A 22192-nucleotide genomic window follows, 5' to 3' on the forward strand; every position below is an offset into this window, starting at 1 on the left:
GGAACTATATGAAGATATAGATAAGAATCATATGGTTTTGATTTATTGTACTTTATTTGATCCAATGGTTCTTATTTCACAAAATCATATCTTGTCGGAATATTGAAATGTGTGCAGATTCAGGATAATGTTCTTTATCTTGTCAAATTATTTTATTTCTTGATCTGTAGTAATATTATTGAGATTCTACAAATTTCGTATGAAATTTCACAATAAAAATTAATTTCCCCTACAACAAAAATTTACAATTTATTTAATTCATAAAACAAACAATAAAAATAAACGACACATACAGGTACTAACTTATAACACACAATAAAAATAAAAGCCGTAAGCCATATTAAGACTTAATATGGACCAGGATTTGGATCAACATGATAGTATGATGACGTATCGAAGTCTAAGGTTACTGAGGAGGTTGCCAGAACTTGAGGAATCCAAGCCACGAAATCTCGTTTTATTATAAATCTCGATTTTCTTATGCTCAAAGAATTCCCTCTATTCTGGAGGCAGATAGGTCATGTCCATTTTCAAACACTCCAAATCTGCCTTTTCTTCTTTCCGTTGTGCGGACTCCTGAAATACTCATAGCGTATGTTTTTCCTTCTCTTTCCTAATAGCTTCAGCTTCCATGATGTTGTTATTTCGTCGAATTTCTTGAATCATATCAGAAGCTTGCCCTTTTTCAATAATCTTCCTCTTCGTAGCCTTTTTCCTGATGGGCTTTTCATTTGGGTTGGTGGCCGGAATACTAACCTGCGGCTCTTTAACTCCATCTCTATCAAGTGAAGTGTGTGTTTCTTCTATTTCAGTAAACTACGGCGACGAATTGTAGTTGTTTGAGTCGTTGTTGGTTTCCACAAAGATTTTTCATTTAATAGCATCTTTCAAATATCTCCAACAATGATGATAAACAAACACAGTTTTCTCCTTATTTTTTATGCTTATATTTGCATGTTCCATTTACCAAAAAAATATAGACACATATCAACACTAATAACTAACAAACAAAAATAATGTACAATGAATTAAATTATTGTGATGAACAAAACTCACAATGTCGACCAGTAAAACGACTAATCCATCTTTGTTTTGTCTCTATCACTCTTGTAGTATATTTAGTACATTGAGTTTTGATAGTTTTGAATCAAGTACAGAGGATCTTTTTGTTGTAAGCTCTATTTCTGCAACATACAATTCTTCCCATTTTACATGAATTTGTTACCAAAATATAACCTTTGTTTGCTTGGTCCCAATACCGGAATCTTAACTTACATACAAAAATGCCTTGCACAGTGCGTTGTCTTCTGGACTAGAGAATGCTTTCTCTCTTACTGGCTTTTCAAAATTTTCTATATTGAAAAAAATCTTGAAGAACAATAGAGTGAAAGGAATGAAAGAGGCAAATGAAAAATAAATTGAAGAAGTGAAAGTGGGGTGAGAAAAATGGTGAAGTAAAATGAGGTTATATATAAAAAGTAATTGATAGTTTTTTTTTTCTAAATATAATCGTTGCAAATTAAAAAAATAAAATAAAATAGAGTAAAAAATGACAAAAATTAATGACAAAGCAATTGAAAAACGGCAAAATTACTGACAAAAGTTTTAAATTTTACATCTCTAAAAAAATAAAAAATAAACCTTAAATTTGTTATAGGAAAAACATATTATGTGCCTTCGTCAAAGCGATTGACGGAGAGGGAATCAAGGAATCTGTGATTACCATCAATCAACACGATTACGGATCAATCAGCATTTAATATCATCACTATAATTGATATTTTCGTTGTAATTCTTTCCCTATATAAAAGGACTATGAAATGAAATGAGTAAACCAATTCCATCTCAATTTTACTTTTACAAAATTCAAATTTTAGTATAATTAGTTCAATTAATTGTTGCCGATGGATTGGATGTTTAATTCAATCTTGGCCATCAATTTAAAAGGAGCATAACTATTTGGAATTTGAAATTATGGGACCCACATCAATTCTGATTTCAATCCCACTTGCATGCGTCAATTTGCCCACATGGTGAGTCCTACCAGTTTTGAGTCCAAAATTATTTGGGTTCTCTATTGGACCATATCTAAGCCAATATTTGAGTCTAATTCTTTCCCACCCATTACAACTCTATTCCCTTGGTTTTGGACTCAAATTTTAAATTTGGACTAAAAAATGGGTCTCTATTGCTGGTACTCTAAGAGCATCAGTAGTGGAGACTCATTTTTTAGACTCAAATTTGGGTCCAAATAAGCTGGAATAGTAATTTGAGTCTATCTGAATAGTGTACAAAATGACTTAATTTTATTGGGTGTTGCAGTGGTGCAGGACTTATTTTAGGATCCATATTTTGGACTCATTTTTTTAGACTCAAATTTGGGTCCAAGACACAAATCTTGCCACTGTGAAACAGATTCATATTTGAGTCTTCTACTTTATGTTTGTTTTAATCAAGGTTCTAAAAATCGTTAGGCACTAGTCGGGCGGTGGCTAGGGGACTAGCGCCTAGGCACCTTCTAGGTGCCTAGGCGGTTTTTATTTTTTTAATTATTTTTATAGCATATGAAAATATAAAAAAGAGTATATGACTATATATAGACTTTAAAGGATATATAAAGACATTTTTATTAGGAAGATATATAAAAACTCACTATAATATATATATATATATATATATATATATATATATGTAGATAAGAATATGATAATATTTTAAGTATGTAAGAGTAAAATGAGAATTGGAATTGGTCTACTCATTTCATTCATAACTCCTTTATATAGGGATAAGATTACAACGGAAATATCAATTACATTGATGATACTAAATGCTGATTGAGCTGTGATTTGTAATTGCTTGATTCCCTCTTCGTCTGTTTCTTTGACGAAGGCACATAATGTGCTTTTCCTTTAACACTCCCCCTTGTGCCAAGTCAAAGACGAAATGGTGCATGAGTTGTTGCCTTACTAAAGACCTTGCCAAGTAACAATAAAAACCCTGTGAGACAAAAATACACCTTGGTCGAAGGAAAAGAGCACAACGCACCTTCTACATTTGAGAATGACATGTGTGTGTTAGACTCCCCCTGATGTCTACACCTCCCCCTGATCTTTACATTAATCAAGTGAGCTTGGAAAGTCTTCGCATTCCTATGCTTTTCACATGTTTCTCAACTGTGGCCTTAGGCAGTGATTTAGTGAACAAATCTGTCACATTCTCCTCAGACCTTACTTGATTCACTTGAATCTTGAGGAGGGTCTGTTGTTGCTGATTGTAGGAAAACTTTGGCGATATGTGTTTTGTATTATCCCCTTGATATATCTTAGCTTCATCTGTTTGATGCAAGCTGCATTATCTTCATAAATGCAAGTAGGCTCTTCAGTGGTAGAACTCGAACCACTAGTCCCTCGAATATGTGTAATGATAGCTCTTAATCATATACACTCACGAACCATCTCAAGTAGAGCAATGATCTCTGAGCGGTTCGAGAAGGTAGCCGCAAAGGTTTGCTTGGTTGATCTCCAAGATATCGCCATGTTCCCAATGGTGAGTACATAACCATTTGGGAACGACCTTTATGTGGGTCATAGAGGTACCCAGTATCAGCAAAACCAACCAAAACGTCATTTGGTGTTTCAGTGTAGTGAGTGGCGCTTTCGCCATCAACATTTCCTTTAGGGATTGCAGTTCCATATGCGGTCCCTCTTGTCTCTCTGTAGGGAAAGAACAATCTCAAGTCAATGGTTCCTTTTAGGTATCGAAGATGTTCTTGTTACCATTCCAGTGACGTTGCGTTGGCGCTGAGCTAAATCTAGCTAACAAGTTCACCGAGAATGCAATGTCTGGTCGAGTACATTAGGCTAGGTACAATAATGCGCCTATTGCACTTAGATAGGGAATTTCAGCTCCCAACACCTCTTTGTCATCTTCCTTTGGACGAAATGGATCATTCCTTGCATCCAAGCTTCGACCGATCATGGGAGTGCTAGCAGGATGCGCTTTGTCTATGTTATATCGCTTGACTTTTGGACATACGCAGACTGGTGAGTATTCCACAAACTCGGCGTTCTAGTTCAAAGCCTAGACAGACTCAAGTTTTCCCAAGATCCTTCATTTCAAATTCGGATTTCAAGTAGCTCGCGGTTTCTCTTATTTCATCAAGAGTACCTATTATGTTCATATCATCGACATATACAGCTACAATTGTAAATCCGGAACTTGTTTTCTTTATGAATACGCAGGGGCATACTTCATCATTCTTATATCCCTTCCCAATCAAGTAGTCACTTAGACGGGTATACCACATCCACTTGGATTGTTTTGATCCGTAAAGTGAGCGTTTCAACCTAGTTGCAAATGCACTCCGTGGTTTAGAGTCACTTGACTTGGGTAATATAAGGCCATCAGGCACTTTCATATATATCTCTGAATCTAGATCCCCATAGATATATGCAGTAACCACATCTATGAGCTGCATTTCCAGTCATTTGGAAACTACTAAGCTAACTAAGTAGCGGAACGTTATAACGTCCATTACGGGAGAGTATGTCTCCTCGCAGTCAATTCCTGGGAGTTGTGAGAAACCTTGCGCCACAAGGCGAGCCTTTTACCTCAGGACTTCATTCTTCTCATTACGCTTTATGACAAAGACTCATTTATGTCCTACAGGCTTTATACTTGGTGAGGTTAGCACTACCAGACCAAATACCTGTCTCTTTGTCAGAGAATCTAATTCTGCCTGGATTGTTTCTTTCCATTTAGGCCAATATGCACTTTGTTGACATTTTGCAACAGAGCGTGGTTCGATATCATCGTGCTCTATGGTTCCTTGAGCAACAGTATATATATCATCAATGTGTATGGAAGATCTTTCTATCAACTCATACGCACTCTCATAATCCTCTGAGATTTCTTTGTTCTCTGGAATCATTTTAAACATCGGAGCGTCCTCTAGTATTGATTCATGGACATAACTATAATCAGAGACAATCTCATGAGAGGGATTCTATACATTGATGATTGGTTTGTGCCTTACTCACCCTCTTCTTCCTTGGGTGAGTGTCAATCGAACCAAGTGACCTCCCCCTCTTCCTTGGGGAGCCACAGCCTCAACCACACCTCCACTAAGTGCGGTTGCAGTGTCTCTATCTGCCGCACTGTGCCCCTTGTTGGGGACTTCTAACCTTGCAGGTACGTTTGCAGCTGGTATATATGATCTCGTCACTTTTACGATATCAGTAAACGCATCAGGCATCGAATCTGCTACGTTCTGAAGATCGATTATTCTTTTCACTTCACTTTCACTTTGTGAAGTGCGGGGATCAAAAAGAGACAGAGTTGGGATAAACCACGAAAATTCCTGTCGTTTCCTTGGAAAATCATTTTTCCTATCTCCCCCTGACGACGGGAAGACTGTCTCATCAAAGTGACATTCCGCAAATTTAGCGGTAAATAGATCGCCTGTCAAGGTTTCCAAATAGCGGATAATTGTTGGGGATTCGTATCCAACATAAATACTTAATCGTCTCTGAGGACAGATTGTAGTGCGCTGTAGGAGCGCAATAGGCACATATACTGTTCAACCAAATATGCGTAAGTGTGAAATGTCAAGCTCATATCCAGTTTTCAACTGGTACACACAAAATGGTTGGCTAGTTGTGGGTCTGAAACAAATAAGTAAAGCTGCGTGCAATATTGCATAACCCCATACATATATAGGCAGGTTGGTACGCATAACCAATGCCCTAGCCACCATCTGTAGCCTTTTTGATTGTGGCTTCTGTGAGACCATTTTGTGTATGCATATGGGGTACAGGATGCTCTACATCGATCCAAATAGATATGCAATAATCATCAAATGCTTTTGATGTAAACTCTCCAACATTATCAAGCCTTATAGACTTGATAGAGTGATTAGGGTGGTGAGCCCTTAAACGTATAATCTGTGCTAGGAGTATTGCAACATTTCTTGTGGACAATAAAACGACATGTGACCAGATTGTCGAAGCATCCACCAGAACCATAAAGTACTTGAATGGTTCGCATTCTGGATGGATAGGTCCATAGACATCTCTTTGTATCCTTTGTAAGAATGGAATGTTTTGTATTTTTAGCATAGGAAGGTCTCGTTCCTGTTTTTGCTAAAGAGCAGGCTTTGCAAAACGAGTGATGTGCCTTTGAAATAGTCAATGAGGCATAATGGGATGGAGGTAGTGTTTCTGGTACTTCAGAAAGCAATGACTGCATTTGAGCAGTACTAGGACCAACACCTTGCAGTGTGGCGGATTTTTCTCCTATGTTATTTTTAACTCGAATGAAGGGATGTCTGTATGAGTTCTTTAAAATACGGATCATCATGTCACGACCTCGGTGCCATAGGAGGTCATGCAAAAGCCTGTATGAGTCAGTGTCCCACATTTCATTGTTGGTGACAGTATAGGATTCAATTATCCGAATCATAGTGAGGTACAGTCCACTAGATTGACTCATAAGTTTCTCTAAGATGTGTTTCCTTCCACAGTCATTAGATGTAATATCAAGGTATTCAGTTCCATTCTCACGGTGTGTTTTTTCATGATAACCGTTGGCACGAATATCTTTGATACTTAACAAGGTTCGATTAGCTCTTGGTGCATATAGAGCATATCTCATATTCTTTAGAGTATTTCTATTTTAGTAGAATGATAATCTTTGCATTCTAATAATTTTTCTTTTTCTAGATGTATTGCTTTACATCTTTATAGTGTTATTTCGAACCATGTAAATATGGGTAATAAATAAATTTGAATAAATTCAATGCTTCAGAATTAAATTCAAAATTTATTAATAAGCCAACGATAATCAAATCAAGGTCTTGTTCTAATTCATCAAACCATTATTGAAATAAACTTTAAGACAAAGTAATAGTCTAATTAAAAATGAGGCATTATGCCTTCACAACCGTTTTTGGAAAATAAAATAAATAAAGCAGATCAGTCAAAATCTGGGGCATCGGTTGACTGAGCAAATTCCTTGTTGACATTAAAGTCTGCAATTGTGAGGTTGACGTCTGGGTCATGGCCTCCTTCTTCCATATAGTGAGCCTCTTGTTCTTTTGACTCCCTATACCTCTTGTAATTGGCTGCTACTCTGGTGCTTGCTTGGCAGTTCTTGTACCAATGCCCAAAGACTCCATACCTATAGCATGGTTCATTGCCAACTCTATTCTTAGGTGCCCTTTGCACCTTGTTTCCATGACCACTAGGGCCAGCATCACCATCTCTGCGCTATACATTGGGAGGGCCTCCACGGCCCATATCACGACCCTCATGTCCCTTGCCACGTGGTGCATTGTTGCCATGTGGGTAGGGATCAGCACATCCAACCCCCTTTGCATTGGGGTTCTTTCCACCTTTCACTTTGCCATAATTAGCCTCAGGAATTTTCTTTGTCTCAACATGCCTGGCATTGTTGTTCAAAAGAACCTCATTATGCCTCTCAGCCACTTGCAATAGGTTGATCAGCTTGTTGAAGGTTGTGATTATTTTGTTATCATACTCCAACCTATACTGGTTCGCTAGTATAATTGCTGAAGTAGGAAAAGTGGAAAGAGTCTTCTGGATCATATCATTTTCTGTGAGTTCCTTTCCACAGAAATTTAGACGTACTTTTAGGCGCAACATATCCTTGTTGAAGTCATTGACCCTTTTATAGTCAAGCAAGCGGATTTCATTCCACTGAACGGTTAGTTCTAGGAGCAAGGTGTCATGAATGTTCCCAAAACGTCCCTTAAGGGCATCCCACAGTTCTTTGGGTGTCTTCAACTGAAGGTACTCTCAGCGTAGGCTAGGATCAATATGTCGCCTCAGAAACATTAAGGCATTTGCTTTTACCTTGTCAGACGGTCCATTGTCATTGGGGTCGGTAATGGTGATAGTGTAATCTCTTGCCACAAAGGCAGTTTCTACACCGGAAACCCAACAGTGGTATTCAAGTCCGTCTGAGTCCAAAATGTCAAATTCAGGTCGAGTTGGATCAGCCATCTACATAAACAAGAGAGAAGAAATAAATTACGCAGTCATAAAGACATCCACGTGAATTATTTTCCAAATGTATGAATTAGATTTCAAGATCAAGATTCGTAATGGTCACATTTTTTCGATGCTATGTGACAATACTTTATCACAGTAAGTGTGTATTTATAATGAGCATGAACTTTCATTATCATGGCAAAAACGCAATTCCTTTTTTTTTTTTGTATAGCATTCTAAACAAGTAATAATCATAGCATGTAATAAATAATAAAAACATAGCATATATTAAAATAAATTACATAGCATGCTCAAATTTCACAAATGTATACTAAAATATATGTTACACATAATAATAGCAATAATATATCATGCGTAAAATAAAATATAAATAATAGCATAATATAAAGCATGCGTAGGTATAATTTATATAAGCGTATAATAAAATAAAACATAAGCAATAAAACATAAAGCATGCTTAAACATAATTATAAATCATGCTTAAATATAATCATATAAAACAGAAATGATAAGGCATGCTTAAAATGATCAAAATTATATAATTAAACATGCTTAATAACAAAATAAAAGCATAAACAATAAAGTATAAAGCATGCTAAAAAAAATAGAAAACAAAAAATAAAATTCACATGCTTGGTTAAAATCATAAAATAAAATAAAGAAAACATACTTGATTTCGAGAAAACAAAACTATCTTAGTGCACGCGAGTGTTGATGCAGGTGTGCGTAGCGATGTTTTTGTGCTTGAGGTTTCTCCCTTTCTCTTTTCAGCAGTGGATCAAGAGGCCTTGTTTTTTTTCTTTGCTTTTCTCTTTTTTTCTCTGGGCTGTAGGCCTGTTTTTTTTTCTTGTCTGGGCCGCAAGGCCTGTTTCTGTTTTTTTTTGTCTGGGCCGCAGTTTTTCTTTATTGGGCCGGGTCACAGTTTTTTTTTTTTTGGGCCGGGTCCCTGCTCTTTTTTCTCTCCTTTTTTTTTTTTTTCTCCCTCTGGTTTTTTTTCTCTTCTCCACGTGTTCTTCCTTTTGGTGGCCATCGATCTCTGCAGCGCAGCAGGTGAGTGGAGGCGCTGGGGGCTGGGGAGATGCTGGGGATCTACGCTTAGTGAAGGGCCGCTGCAGGTGCTAGGTTGTTGGGATCTGCAGGCGCTAGGTTGTTGGGATCTGCAGGCGCTGTGGGGAGCTGCTGCAACGACGGGATCGACAGGGCCAAGGTTGCGCAGGAATGGGGAGGGGCGAGGGTGGAGGCTGCTAGCGCGCTGGGTTGTGCGCAGGTGAGGTTGGTGTGGCTAGGCAACGATGGGCTGGGCTGGAGGCAGCGCGGGACTGGGCGGGGGCAGCAGCGAGGTGGGTCTGCCGGTGTTGTTGATGCGCAAAGGTTGAGGTCGGCTGGGTTCGCGCGGGTGGGCAAGCTGGAGGGAACAGCCTGGTGGGCTGGACGTGCTAGGCAGGAGGCTCCGGTGAAGGGAAGAAGGTGAGGCTCCGGTGTGGGCTGGCGGTCCCCGATCTGGACAGAGCAAGTCTAGACGAGATTTTTTTCTTCTTTTCGACAGGTTGGGATCTGCTGTAGGCGGCAGAAAAGAAAAAAAATATTTTTTTCTTCTAGGGTTTCTTTTTTTTCTTTTTTTTTCTGGACGAAAAGAAATTGGAAAGCTAGGATTTTTTCTTGGCTATTGGCTCTGAGCGTGCTGATAACGTGTAAAAGTAAAATGAGAATTGGAATTGGTCTACTCATTTCATTCATAACCCCTTTATATAGGGATAGGATTACAACGGAAATATCAATTACATTGATGATACTAAATGCTGATTGAGCTGTGATTTGTAATTGCTTGATTCCCTCTTCGTCTGTTTCTTTGATGAAGGCATATAATGTGCTTTTCCTTTAACAAAGTAGATATTTTATTCCCGTTTCCAATGCTGGTCAAATACATGACCTGATGGGTTCTCTATTCAAGTGGAACATAAACTCAAGTACTCATTAGACTACTTGGACTCTCACAAAGTAGAAAAAAAAAAAAAAGTTCTAGAGAACTCCACAAAGAACATCGTCAAAGTCGATAGATCAATCTGGTTCCCTATCTTCTTTCCTATTCTCTTGTTTTCTCACTCCGATCAACCATCATGCACAAACGTCGAGTAATTTATCCAAGGTGAGCTTCAATCCTCTCTTTCTCTTCCCCTTTTATACTTTTTGTCAAGCCTAAAAAGCCATAGCCGTCTTTAGCGTGACCTCAATTTCACGATCAGAATTGGTTTGATCAGTAACTTTGGATCTCAGGTTTTGCGACGAGGGCTCTAGTTTACAGCGGGATTTTGGATAAGCGAGTAAGTGATAGGGATCTTGAAGATGAGTCGGATGTTTTCCATTCTTTGTAACCCGTCCAAACAGCCCGTCTAGCACCTAATTAACTACTTGGCCGCCCAAGCGCCTAGTCACCCACCTAGGACGCCTAGGTGACCGCCTATCTCCACCCCGCCCAACCATGCAGATTTGGCATTCCTCTGGTCGGAGAGCCGCCGCCCAGCGCCTAGGCTACCTGGGTGGCCGAGTTTTAGAACACTGGTTTTAATACACACACACACACACACACACACACACTGATGCGCCTGAAAGCAAGCGCATAATTTAACCCTGAAATGTCATTAGTAGTACGTAATAAATAGGGATCGTTCTATTCCGGGGATTGAGGGTACACCTGTCATTATCAAACAATTAAACAATTAAAATTAAAACAAAGTATAATATTTACAAAGATATAACAAAATATATACATATTTACGAAAATGGGGGATTTTGTTTTTGGTTTTTCGAAAATAAAACTAAGTTAACAAAACAATTAAAATGCAAAAACATAAAAATACAAATGGAATGAGAGAACAAAGATCAAAACCGAAACATATGATTAAAATTGACTCAAACCCTAATATTGTTCATCTAAGTCATGAGAAAGGAGTTGATCATGTGAAACATTCGAAAGCAAATGAATTCCCATTTTTTACTTTTCAATGCTAATTAACCTAAGCGAAAGCACCTAGATTAATCCTATCAAACATGCAATCAAACCCTAGAAAGCTAGTCAATCATGTCATGTTCAACGCATTACACATAGAGAAAGGCTATCAACTCAAGTGTACAACTTAGTATGGAAAAGTCCACCTAATTGCAATCCTCGTTAATTAAATTCAATCTTTGTACAAAACCTTTACTACTTTGATTCAAGTTTACACAAAACGAAAAGTCGATTTCATGTTCTTAAACCTAGCACCAATTATATCAAAACCCTAAGTGTTTGCAACCACATAAGATTAAAATACAAAAGTTATCTATAACGCAAATTTAATTAAACAAACCCACATAAGCAACTCTCGAATCACAATAATATGAATCTGAAAATTCTCAATTAATCATAAAAATTCCAGAAATTAATATTTGTTCAAACACATATGTCAACTAGTTCATAACCAACGAAATTCAAAGCAAAGGTTACAAAGGAGAATCGGATTACACCGTGAGATGGGGATGGTGATGAACGATTGATGTGGTGGTCTCTTGAATCTCGAAAGCAAGCTTCAAGGTTGGAGATGGATGATGGATGCTCACGGCTATGCTTCTTCTCCCTTGGCCTTGCTTGAACTCGTGGAGATGACTAGAGGATGGAGAAACTCACGGCTATGCTAAGAAGATTTTCTGATTTTTTTCTAAAGTGTAAATTGTATGGGGGAGAGGAACCCTTGACGTTGAGAAAGGGGGAGTTTTATATAGGAGCATGGCTAGGGTTCACAAAGCAATCAGAATTTTCCACATAGCTTCAACCAATGATAATTCGCCAAGTACGCTTGTGATGTGGTCCAACCAATCATAGAATGCCAAGTAAGCCTTGTGATGTGTTCCAACCAATCATAATTCTCTAAAATACCTCCCTAATATTTAATTGCCGAATTTCCTTGAAATTATTCTGATTTTCTTCATGAATTTCGGCCAACATTCCTTTAGGGAATTTAGGGATGAATCTAGACGCCTTTTGAGCTTTTCCTTGGTGCACACATATTTTCCTTCCATAAATATCTCCCTTGAATCTCTCTTTGCGTCATCTCCTTGATTATTTCTGATTTTCACGTTGGCAATCACACCAATCTACTCCTCCAACAATATTTCTTTCCATAAAAATCTCCCAAGAAAATCTCCCCTTGAAATCCTCAATCAATCATCTTTAATTCCCACGTTGTCACCTTATTTTTCCTTAGGTATGACACAGCAAATTTAATCCCCAAGCTTTTTAAAAACTCTTCCTTGATTTCCTCCTTGCCATGTCATCTTCATGAAGCTTCTCGTTCCATTTATGAACTCAATTCAGCTTATTTATTCCAAAAACCTGAAAATAGAAGCTTTCTAAAATAAGAAATGGAAACTTTCTTAAACTAAAATGGAAACTTTCTAAAATTAGAAAATAGAAACTACAAAACGGAAACTTCCTACAATTAGGAACTTTCCCAATCAAAGAATGAAAACTTTCCTAAACAGAGTTTTATTAAGGAAATAACGCAGAAAATATAGGGAAATAACAGTTAAAACGTCGCATTAAAATGCTCCTATCACACACACACACATATATATATATATATATATATATATCTCTTAAATTAAGATAAAAAATTCCTAACAAATTAGTATAAATAAAAGTTAATCATCAAACATTAAACATAACATTCATTAAATTTATTCATTACAATATATGAAAAAAAGAGGACCGAAGCCCGCTCAAGTTAGGAGGCCGCCCTTGCGCCTATTTTATTTAAAGAAACATAACACAACTAACACTAATAAAAACAATAACACACTTAAAAAATGAGAACTGCTTAAGGCCGACTGCCTCTAAGATTCCATAAATGATCAATAAGATCTTGTTTGAGTTTGTCATGGTGTCGGGTACTCCTGAGCTGTGTGTAACGAGCCAAGAAATCATCTAAGTCCACTGGAAGTCGATGTACATCTTCAGCATCGGGTAGAGATTCGTACTCATCTTCTTCATTCCTTCTCGTACTATTCTCGGGCACATCACGTAATGATACTTCCTCTGATGGACGTTCATCTTCAACAATCATGTTGTGTAAAATTATGCACGTCTTCATTATCTTGCCAAGAAAATCTAACTGCCAAGCACGAGCAGGTCCCTTTATAATAGCAAATCGAGCTTGGAGAACCCCAAAAGCTTTCTCCACGTCCTTGCATATTTTTCTTGTTTAGTAGCAAAGTACTTGAGCTTTCTAGTTTGAGGCTGAGATATTGATTTCACAATCGTACCCCATGCGGGATATATACCATCTGTAAGATAATATCCGATTGTATGTGGCTTTTGATTAAGAAAATAGTTAACAGTAGGACCATGACCTTCAGCAAGTTCATCAAACAAATGAGAGCAATCCAGGATAGATATATCATTGTGGGAACCAGGCATTCCAAAGAATGCATGCCAAATCCAAGTGTCATACAAGGCTACTGCCTCGAGGACAATAGTTGGACGGTGGTAATGGCCAACAAATTGTTCTTGCCAACCACTAGGACAATTTTTCCATTCCTAATGCATACAATCTAATGAACCAAGTGTACCAGGAAAGCCACGTGACTCACCTTTTCGCAGGAGCCTGTCAATGTCCTCTTGTGTTGGTTTTCTAAGAAATTCTACTTCATAGATGCGCACGACAGTGTCATAGAATTTCTTCAAACACTCCCTTGCAGTGCTCTCTCCCATTCGAAGGTATTCATCAAGCGCATCAACAGCATTGCCATATGTCAACATCCTCATTGCTGCGGTAACCTTTTGATGAGGAGTAAACCCAAGTTGACCTCTGCAATCTGCTCTCTATTGAAAGTAATTGTTAGCATTAGTTACTTCTTCGAGAATACGATCAAAAAGGGAGCGTCTCATTCAGAATCTTCTACGAAACTTTTCTGGGGGATACAAACAACCAGGAACGAAGTAGTTTGACATCAATTGACGGTGACCAGCCTCGTGATCTCTAGGAAGGTAATGGCGACTGGAAGAGGTACCAACGTGCTTTCTTTGATTCCTTGTCTGACTTTGATGAATCTCGTTCATTATGCCGACAACTGTTCTTTGGCCTTCATTTTCCTCATCATAACTGTTGTTGAAATCACCGTGCATGTACGCATCAGACAATTCTTTCAAATTCATGTGAATACACAAAATTATACGAGAATTGATGAAATGAGACTCTAGCTTTGATAAACATATTACAAGAAATGCGTGTTCTGATATGGTCTAGGGATGATTGATTTTATAGAAACTATATGAAGATATAGATAAGATCCGGATGGTTTTGATTTATTGTCCTTTATTTGATCCAATGGTTATTATCTCACAAAATCTTATCTTGTCGGCATTTTGAAATGTGTGTAGATTTCCTTATCTTGTCAAATTATTGAGCTCTTTTTTTTTTTTTGTCTATAGTCAAATGATTGAGATTCTACACGTTTTATATAAATTACAATAAAAATTCATTTATCTTTCAGCCAAAATTAACCATTTATTTAATTCATAAAATAAGCAATAAAAATAAACAACATATAACTAGTACAAATTTATAACACACAATAAAAATAGGGTCTTTCTAAATATACTCATCAAATTTCTATGTAGACCCAGCAAATTAGTTTTGCATGAAAAGACACTTATATCCTCGTACGAGATGACAATAATAGTCATGGTAAATAAAAATAATAACAAAAGAAACCATAAGTTCAAAACTCTTTTTTTCTATTTGTACCCAGTAGTTCACTGTGTTTACGTTGTTACATTATTTCTTCGAGCAAAACCTTAAACCCAAATTTTACTTTCCTTTATAATTGCTTCAAGGGTTTAATACGCATGATATTGACAAAGTTGTGACTGCAATTATGATTTCGGAGGAGTCAAATAAGGTTTGTGCATTTTGTTTATCATAGAACCGAAAAAACGATATAATTTTTAGTGCAGTTTATTGCACTTCATTCGGCCAACAAGCACCAAAAGAAGTTATAATTTTCAGCAGTTAACAACCAAAAATATAGGAAAGTTCAGCAGCAAACCACCGAAATTTGTCAAAATTTCAGAGCACAACTACCGAATTTGACTGTTTCGTTCGGGTGACAACAATCGAATATTGGTATAATTTTCGGCAGAAAACTACCGAATGTTACTACTTGTCAAATTTGAGACTGCGCTTCTTTTCCTGTATTCGGCGCCGAGTCCGTTCTCTATAATGATGCTCTGCACAAGTTCTTCTCAGTTGGAGAACGAACTTGGCGCGACCCTTATTGATGCCGAGATAATCAGGGTTTTGTTGGGTGTGAAATTCGATGGGTGTGAGGTTTTCGGCGTGAGATTTACCGGGTGTGAGATTTGCTGGGTGTGAGTTAAAAATAAGGGTATTGTTGGAAAAGTTACTGGATGTAACTACAAATTCTATTTTTTTACTGAGGGTAAAAAATTTGCTAGGTCTAAATAGAAATTTGTTGGGTACATTTAGAAAGACCCTAAAAATAAAAGCCTTAAGCCATATTAAGACTCAATATGGACCAGGATTCGGATCAACATGATAGTCCGATGACGTATCGAAGTCTGAGGTTACCGATGGGTTGCCGGAGCTTGAGGAATCGGAGCCACGGAATCTCATTTTATTATAAATCTCAGTTTTCTTATGCTCGAAGAATTCTCTCTGCTCCGGAGGCATATAGGTGGTATCTATTTTCAAATACTCCAAATCTACCTTTTCTTCTTCCCGTCTTGCGGACTCTTGAAATACTGGTAGCATATGTTTGTCCTTCTCTTTCTTCCTAATAGCTTCAGCTTCCATGATGTTATTATATCGCCGAAGTTCTTGAGCCATATCAAAAGCTTGTCCCTTGTACATACCTCCAACAATATGGAGGATTTGCTACTTCAACAAGCATAAGTAACACCCTTTTAGTGGCCCCACAAGTCATGGTGGGACCCTATCACGATATACATCTTGTACCTCGACACTCAAGCTACCCCGTGGTAGTTGGAAGCCGCCAAGAGCTTACCGGGAAGCCACCTTCCCGGCCTTGCCAAGATGCCTCCATGATAAGCTTTCTACACTAGAATAAAAGTTTCTTGTCCCACATTGGAAAACATGTAAAGGAAGGAGCCTCCCTCCCCTATAAAAGGAGACTCATTCCCACTTACTCAACATCCCATTACATCTCTTGTAATCTCCTTGGGCCGCAAGGCCTAAACACACTAGTTAAGCTTTCAAGTGGACGTAGTAAGGCGGGAGACTCTCTCTCTCTCTCTCTCTCTCTCTCTCTCTCTCTCTCTCTCTCTCTCTCTCTCTCTCTCTCTCTCTCTCTCTCTCTCTCTCTCTAACGTTAATTAGAGCTTCATTAACATTGGCGCCGTCTATGGGAAGCTGATATAAAGGTTTTGTCACTTACCATTGAGTTAAGTCATCTTAACGGAGCTCAAAATAATTTTTCTTTGAGTTACATAATTAATATTCTCAACGGAAACTTACGCCATATGCAAGTCAACGCTTCGTCAACGCCGAGCAGGGCTGGTCAACGCAGAACCACTCAAAAAAAAAAAAAACCTTCGGCTTCAACTCCTAGCGATTCTAGCATAACCATCCAGTGGTAGCAAGGCTAGCGGCTAGCGAGCACAGCAACAGCTTCCATCTTTCATTTAGTTACACTCTTGATTTGCTATAACATTATGGAGATGAAACAGTCTGAAGGATATGTTGGCAACACTGAGGATATAAGCAGCTCAGGTCAAAACCAAGACACTGCGAAACCAAGCAAAACTCCCCCAACTTCCCTCTATCATCATCCCATCTTTAATCATCAGCCACCGCTAGCAAGGCTATAGCACCAGTATTAATCACAGCTCGTTGCCATAGCAGTAAGGCTAGGCAGCTAGCGCCAGCACTAAGCTTCAATCAGCGACACTGTCGAGCTTCCGTCAGCGGCACTGCCGAGCTTCTGTCAACGGTAGCGCCGACCTTCCGCCAACGAGCCAAAACTTCAGTCGGTGGCAACGCCGACCTCCAATCATGGCAGCGTTGAACTCCAATCACAGTTCCGCTAGAACCAGCAGCAGCGGTCACCGCCAGCACCAGCACCGATCCTTCGCTAGCGAACGCACCGCCTGGTGACAGCTCCTGCAACAAAAGAGCCCAGCAGCAACCCACAGCCAGCAACCTAGCAGCGAGCTGTGAGCTTCAGTGGCAATCGGCTAGTTCCAACGGCGAGCCCCAAGCTTCAGCGGCAATATTCAGCAGGGGTGTTCAGCGGCGAGCCCCGCGCTTCAGCTGCAATCTGCTAGCTCCAGAGGCAATATTCAGCAGTGGTGTTCAATGGCGAGCTGTGAGCTTCAGCGGCAATCAGCTAACTCAAGCGGCAAAAGAGCCCAGCGGTAAACCACAGCTAGGGCCAGCTCCCAGCGCTAGCCATCAGCGCCTAACGGCCAGTCTTCTCAACTCTCCTACTGACCTGCACCTGCCTCCTTGATCATCACTCACTTCAATCGATTGACCTCCATTTTGGGTACATGCTATCCACAATTGCTATGGACACCCAAAAACCTCTTGCAGACACCCAATCTGTCCCTTGAAAGCGTCTAACAAGTTGCTCTGAGCAAGTATAAGTCGATAGCCTTCAACATTCAGATAAGTTTTCAAAACTTTCGACTGCTTTTGATGCCATGGAAAGTAGGCTCCATATCTCTATAATCATTGCTCTTTTACAACGGCATGTGGATAAGCATGTTTGCAGCTGTCATACTCATTTGAAAAAAAACAAAAAAAACTATATATGAATGGTTCACGATTTTCCACACTGCCAAGTGCAGCTAAGACTCACTAGTATGTATAGTCTATATGTGTCTGACGCACATTAATGTTTATTGCACAAGAACAATAATTCATGTCATATACTATTTCTCAAATTAATTATACTAAATACTAAAGGAGTGTTTTCCTTATGAACAGTTGATTGTCGATTTTGCCCTTCTATGTTTTCCAAAATTACCAAGCCCACCTGTTGATCTGCTGTGCCGCCACCGAATACTGGGCTTCTCGCATCTTCGTTTATTTGATGCGCAGAAACAGGTTAGAGATTGATAGAGACAGAGACGTTATTTGCTTCGCAGAGAGAGAGATAGAGATAGAGAGAGGTGTTGGTTTCCGGTTGTTTGCTTGATCTGTGCAGAAAGGGTAGATAATTCTGGGGCTTTTCAGAATTGAAGGAGGACGAACACAGTATTAAGTTTGGGTTACCTCTGGAGAAGCTACATAGGTTAGTCAGTACTTCGTTTCTGAGTTTAAGTTTGGCTTCAATGATTGTTGAGCTCTTTTGGGTAATATTTGATTTGTATGAGATGCTTACGGTTCAGACTTTAGAGGGGCTCCATTTTATAGCGTTATCTAACTTTTGAGAATTTGTATTTGACTTCATTCTTGTCTAGTATACTGCACATGCCACAATTCGGTTTATATGCTAGCCCTCGGTTTATATGGAACAGAAAAATGAAGTTTAAATGGGTATAAACGTCTGATAAACATAACCATGATTAGGGTTTACAAACCTGAAGCCGATCAAGGGCAGCGTATATGCTAGTAAGCTGGAGAGGATGAGGACGATGGTGATAGGGTGTCTTTGGAACAATTGATACTCTGCTGGATATCTGAATTGGACGAAGGTGAAGAATATCGGAACAATGAATGCAACAATGTCATGGTACGTCGGAGCTCTGTTTGTGATGTGCAGATTATTGTTGTTGATGCAGTAAATGTTAACGTGACTGTAATATAGATTCTTCATCCGAAAGTAAATCTTCAAATGAGTTGCATTTGTTAGTGGTGTAGAAGTAATGAAGTATATAATTAATTAAGTTGTCAGCTGAGGTATGGCTTTCAATGTTTATGTGGAATATATTCAACATTTATCCTAAATCGCTATAAGGTCAAGTAACCAAACAATACATGTCATTTTAATGAAAATGACATGTATTGTTTGGTTACTTGACCTTATATTAAAATGACATGTATTGTTTGGTTACTTGACCTTATAGCGATTTAGGATAAACTAGAACGAACTAAAGAGAGATCAGACGAGTGCAAGCTTGAGTTTTAAGTTTTTGTAGTACTTAATATTTTGTGTGGCAGGGTTGTAAAGATTAAACTGAAACAGCAACTTTAAAAGCCTTTTAGAAAGTCTTTGATGAAAGACCAAGTCAGTTCAACTATAACGAACTGAAGAGAGATCAGAAGAGTGCAAGTATTGACCCAAAGTAGAAGCAATAAATCAGAAATTGCCTACTAGAGTGACGAGGTGAGTAAAGCTAATCAACTGAGAGAATTTGATAATTATGCTTACAACTCAGACATCAAGACATGGCAATATTGGTCCTGCGAGCAATCTTAACCTCAGCCTATCTCTGTCTTAACATATCACGAAATTTTGCTCACTTTCCACGAAACAGCTGCATGTCAAGAAACAGGGCACAAAGAAGACACATTACCCTACACTTCCCAATGTTAAGACTGAATTGGGAAGGGCAAAGACCAGAATTGGGATGTGCGACATACCGTAGGAAATGGAAATGGAAATGGTATGTTTCTCCTTCATATGGCATGTCGTTGTCAAACCCATCGATCATGAGTTCAAGCAAGACCCTAGAACTGTGGAATCAACAATGATTTCAAACAATAGGATCTTACACGCAGATGCAAGCCCTCTGTCGTTGTCATGTCGTTACCAAATTGATATGCACTTGATGTGAGCAATCTTGGGCCAATCTTCACCGGTCTCTCTTTGGCACCGTTTCTTAAGCAAAGGACATCCATGAATACGTAGATCAGAAAGAGAAGAGGGTAGCCTACTATCTGGCAAGCACTGTAGAGCAGGGCAACCCACAATCTTAAAGCTTTGAAGAGAAGTGGGTAGCCCACTATCTGACCAGCATCGGAGCGCAGGGCAATTCCAAATCTCCAATTCTTGAACAGAGTTGAGATGGCCAAACCACTTGGCGCCATCGATGGTCTCACAATTCAGACGGCCGATCTGGAGAGATCTGAGAGTGCTGGGAAACAGCCCCTCCTCCTCCTCCTCCGCAAACCAATCTACTTTTTCATCGCAGTCAAATTCAAGTTCCAATCTTTCAAGAGAGGTGAGTGTTCGGAGACCCTTGTTCAGATTCTGCATACTCTTTGCATTCAATTTTTTATAGCGCCAGATCTCAGCTGATTTTAACTTTGACGGGAATCCATCTTCCGGAATACATTCAAATTCTGGGCAATTGTATACAAACAAAGACTCAAGAGATGGGAGACTGCCTGACGCTAATCTCCCCAAATCCTAGTTGACATTGTTATGCCTTTCGGGTTAAATATTGCCCCTCAGGTATTCCAAAGATGGATGGACAGTGTATTTAAAGACCTTAAAGATTTTTGTGTTGTCTACATAGACGATATCTTAATTTTATCTAAAAACAGAGAAGATCATAAAAAACACCTTCAAATTCTGTGTAGTAAATTTCAAAAACATGGGATTATACTATCACCTAAGAAAATTGACATAGAACAAGAATCTATAGATTTTCTTGGAATAACTCTAAATCATTCAGGAATAAAGCTACAAGAGCATATAGTCTCTAAAGTGAGAGACTTTCCTGAAGAGTTAACTGATAAAAAACAATTACAAAGTCTATTAGGAATTTTAAACTATGGAAGAAGTTTTATCAAAGGATTATCTCAAAAAGAGATCCCTTTAATAGAAAAATTAAAGAAAAATAAAGAATTTTGTTGGACAGAAAAAGATAAAAGAATTTTAAGGCAAATTAAACAAGATTTAAACAAAATCCTCCCAAAATCAGGAGATAAGCTAATCTTAGAAACAGATGCTTCAGATAACTGTTGGGGATGTGTATTAAAAGCAATTCCTGCAGAAAAATGGGAAGAAAAGAATCCTCCCATGTCTGAAAATAAAATAAGAGTTAGGAAACAACCTATTCCCAAGAAACTTCAAAAAGAAGAATTAATATGCGGATATAATTCCGGAAAATTTAAACCAAATGAGATTAAATACATAATCTTTGAAAAGGAGCTCTTAGCCAAAAAACTTGCTTTAAAAAGATTTCATATTTATTTGGCCCCTGAGAATTTTATCATTAGAACTGACAACCAAACAATTCGTGATTTTCTTATTAATAAAAGAAATATATTAGAAGGAAGAAGGTTGAAATGGTATAATCATATTGCAATGTATACTTTTGAGGTAGAACATCTCAAGAGTTCTAATAATTTTCTTGCTGATTATTTAAGCAGGTATGGATAAAGACAAGGAGATAATAGATCCATCTAACACAGGATGGATTACTATTGCTAAAAAGGAACCATCTCAAAGTTCTTCCAGGCCAACCCAGCCTCAGCAAAGGCCAAAACAGCCTTATTTTCATAACAAAGCTAAACCAGCTTATATCTGTTATGTTGTCTTTGAAGGATTCCAAACAGGCGTCTTTCACAGTTGGGCAGAATGATGTGCTGCGATAACTAAATATCGTGGAGCATTTTGGAAAGGTTATACTAATGTTGATATTGCTGCATTAGAATATCAAAAATATATTGCAGCAAAATTAAAATGTCAAGTGCAAAAAACACAAGACATTGTGGCTCAATCATCTCAATCAGAGGTGAAAGATTTCTACAATCCAGGCCTTCCTGGAGAAATTTATAATTCAGTAAATGGAGTATGGAAAGCCCATATTTCAGGAATCAAAAAACATTTTAGAGTGTAGCTGTAACGTCCCGAACCTAAATTTACCAGTTTACTAGTCATTTGGACGGTAACCGACCTTTACTTTCACTTTTACTTTCGGTTTAGTACTTTTAGTGGCCCTAAAAGTTTATTTTTTGTTCGGGTCAAAATTTGAGAAAATGTTCTTCATGAAAGTTGTAGGGGACGTTAAACCAAGCGCGTGCATATGTGGTACGTAAAAATCGGAGCTCGTATGTGAAAGTTATAAGCGAAAATGTGAAAATTACTGTTCATGGTAAGTAGTATATATTTGAATTTTTACTGTGGCAGGCGGTAACTTTTCTTTTTCTCTCTCTCTCTCTCCTCCTCCCCCGCGTTTTTCTCTCTCCCTT

The 22192-nt window shown here is 38.4% G+C and overlaps 1 protein-coding gene and 2 long non-coding RNA genes across 3 annotated transcripts; 2 read left to right on the forward strand and 1 right to left on the reverse strand.

Moving 5' to 3' along the window:
* Window positions 1-16449: 16449 nt before the first annotated feature.
* LOC112188472 lies at window positions 16450-19961 on the reverse strand. Its single transcript, XR_002931451.2, has 3 exons — window positions 19422-19961; window positions 18631-18729; window positions 16450-17827 (listed from the first exon to the last, which is right to left on the reverse strand). It is a non-coding gene; the product is annotated as an uncharacterized LOC112188472 (long non-coding RNA).
* LOC112188458 lies at window positions 18034-18948 on the forward strand. The gene is made up of 2 exons (XR_002931445.2): window positions 18034-18341; window positions 18620-18948. It is a non-coding gene; the product is annotated as an uncharacterized LOC112188458 (long non-coding RNA).
* On the forward strand, window positions 19952-21860 carry LOC121049500. The gene is made up of 2 exons (XM_040507048.1): window positions 19952-20214; window positions 21371-21860. Exons 1-2 carry the CDS (start codon window positions 20058-20060, stop codon window positions 21580-21582), a joined length of 369 nt encoding a protein of 122 aa, XP_040362982.1. The 5' UTR covers window positions 19952-20057; the 3' UTR covers window positions 21583-21860.
* The last annotated feature ends 332 nt before the right edge of the window (window positions 21861-22192 follow it).

Source organism: Rosa chinensis, chromosome 1, assembly GCF_002994745.2.
Source record: "Rosa chinensis cultivar Old Blush chromosome 1, RchiOBHm-V2, whole genome shotgun sequence".
Taxonomy (NCBI): Eukaryota; Viridiplantae; Streptophyta; class Magnoliopsida; order Rosales; family Rosaceae; genus Rosa; species Rosa chinensis.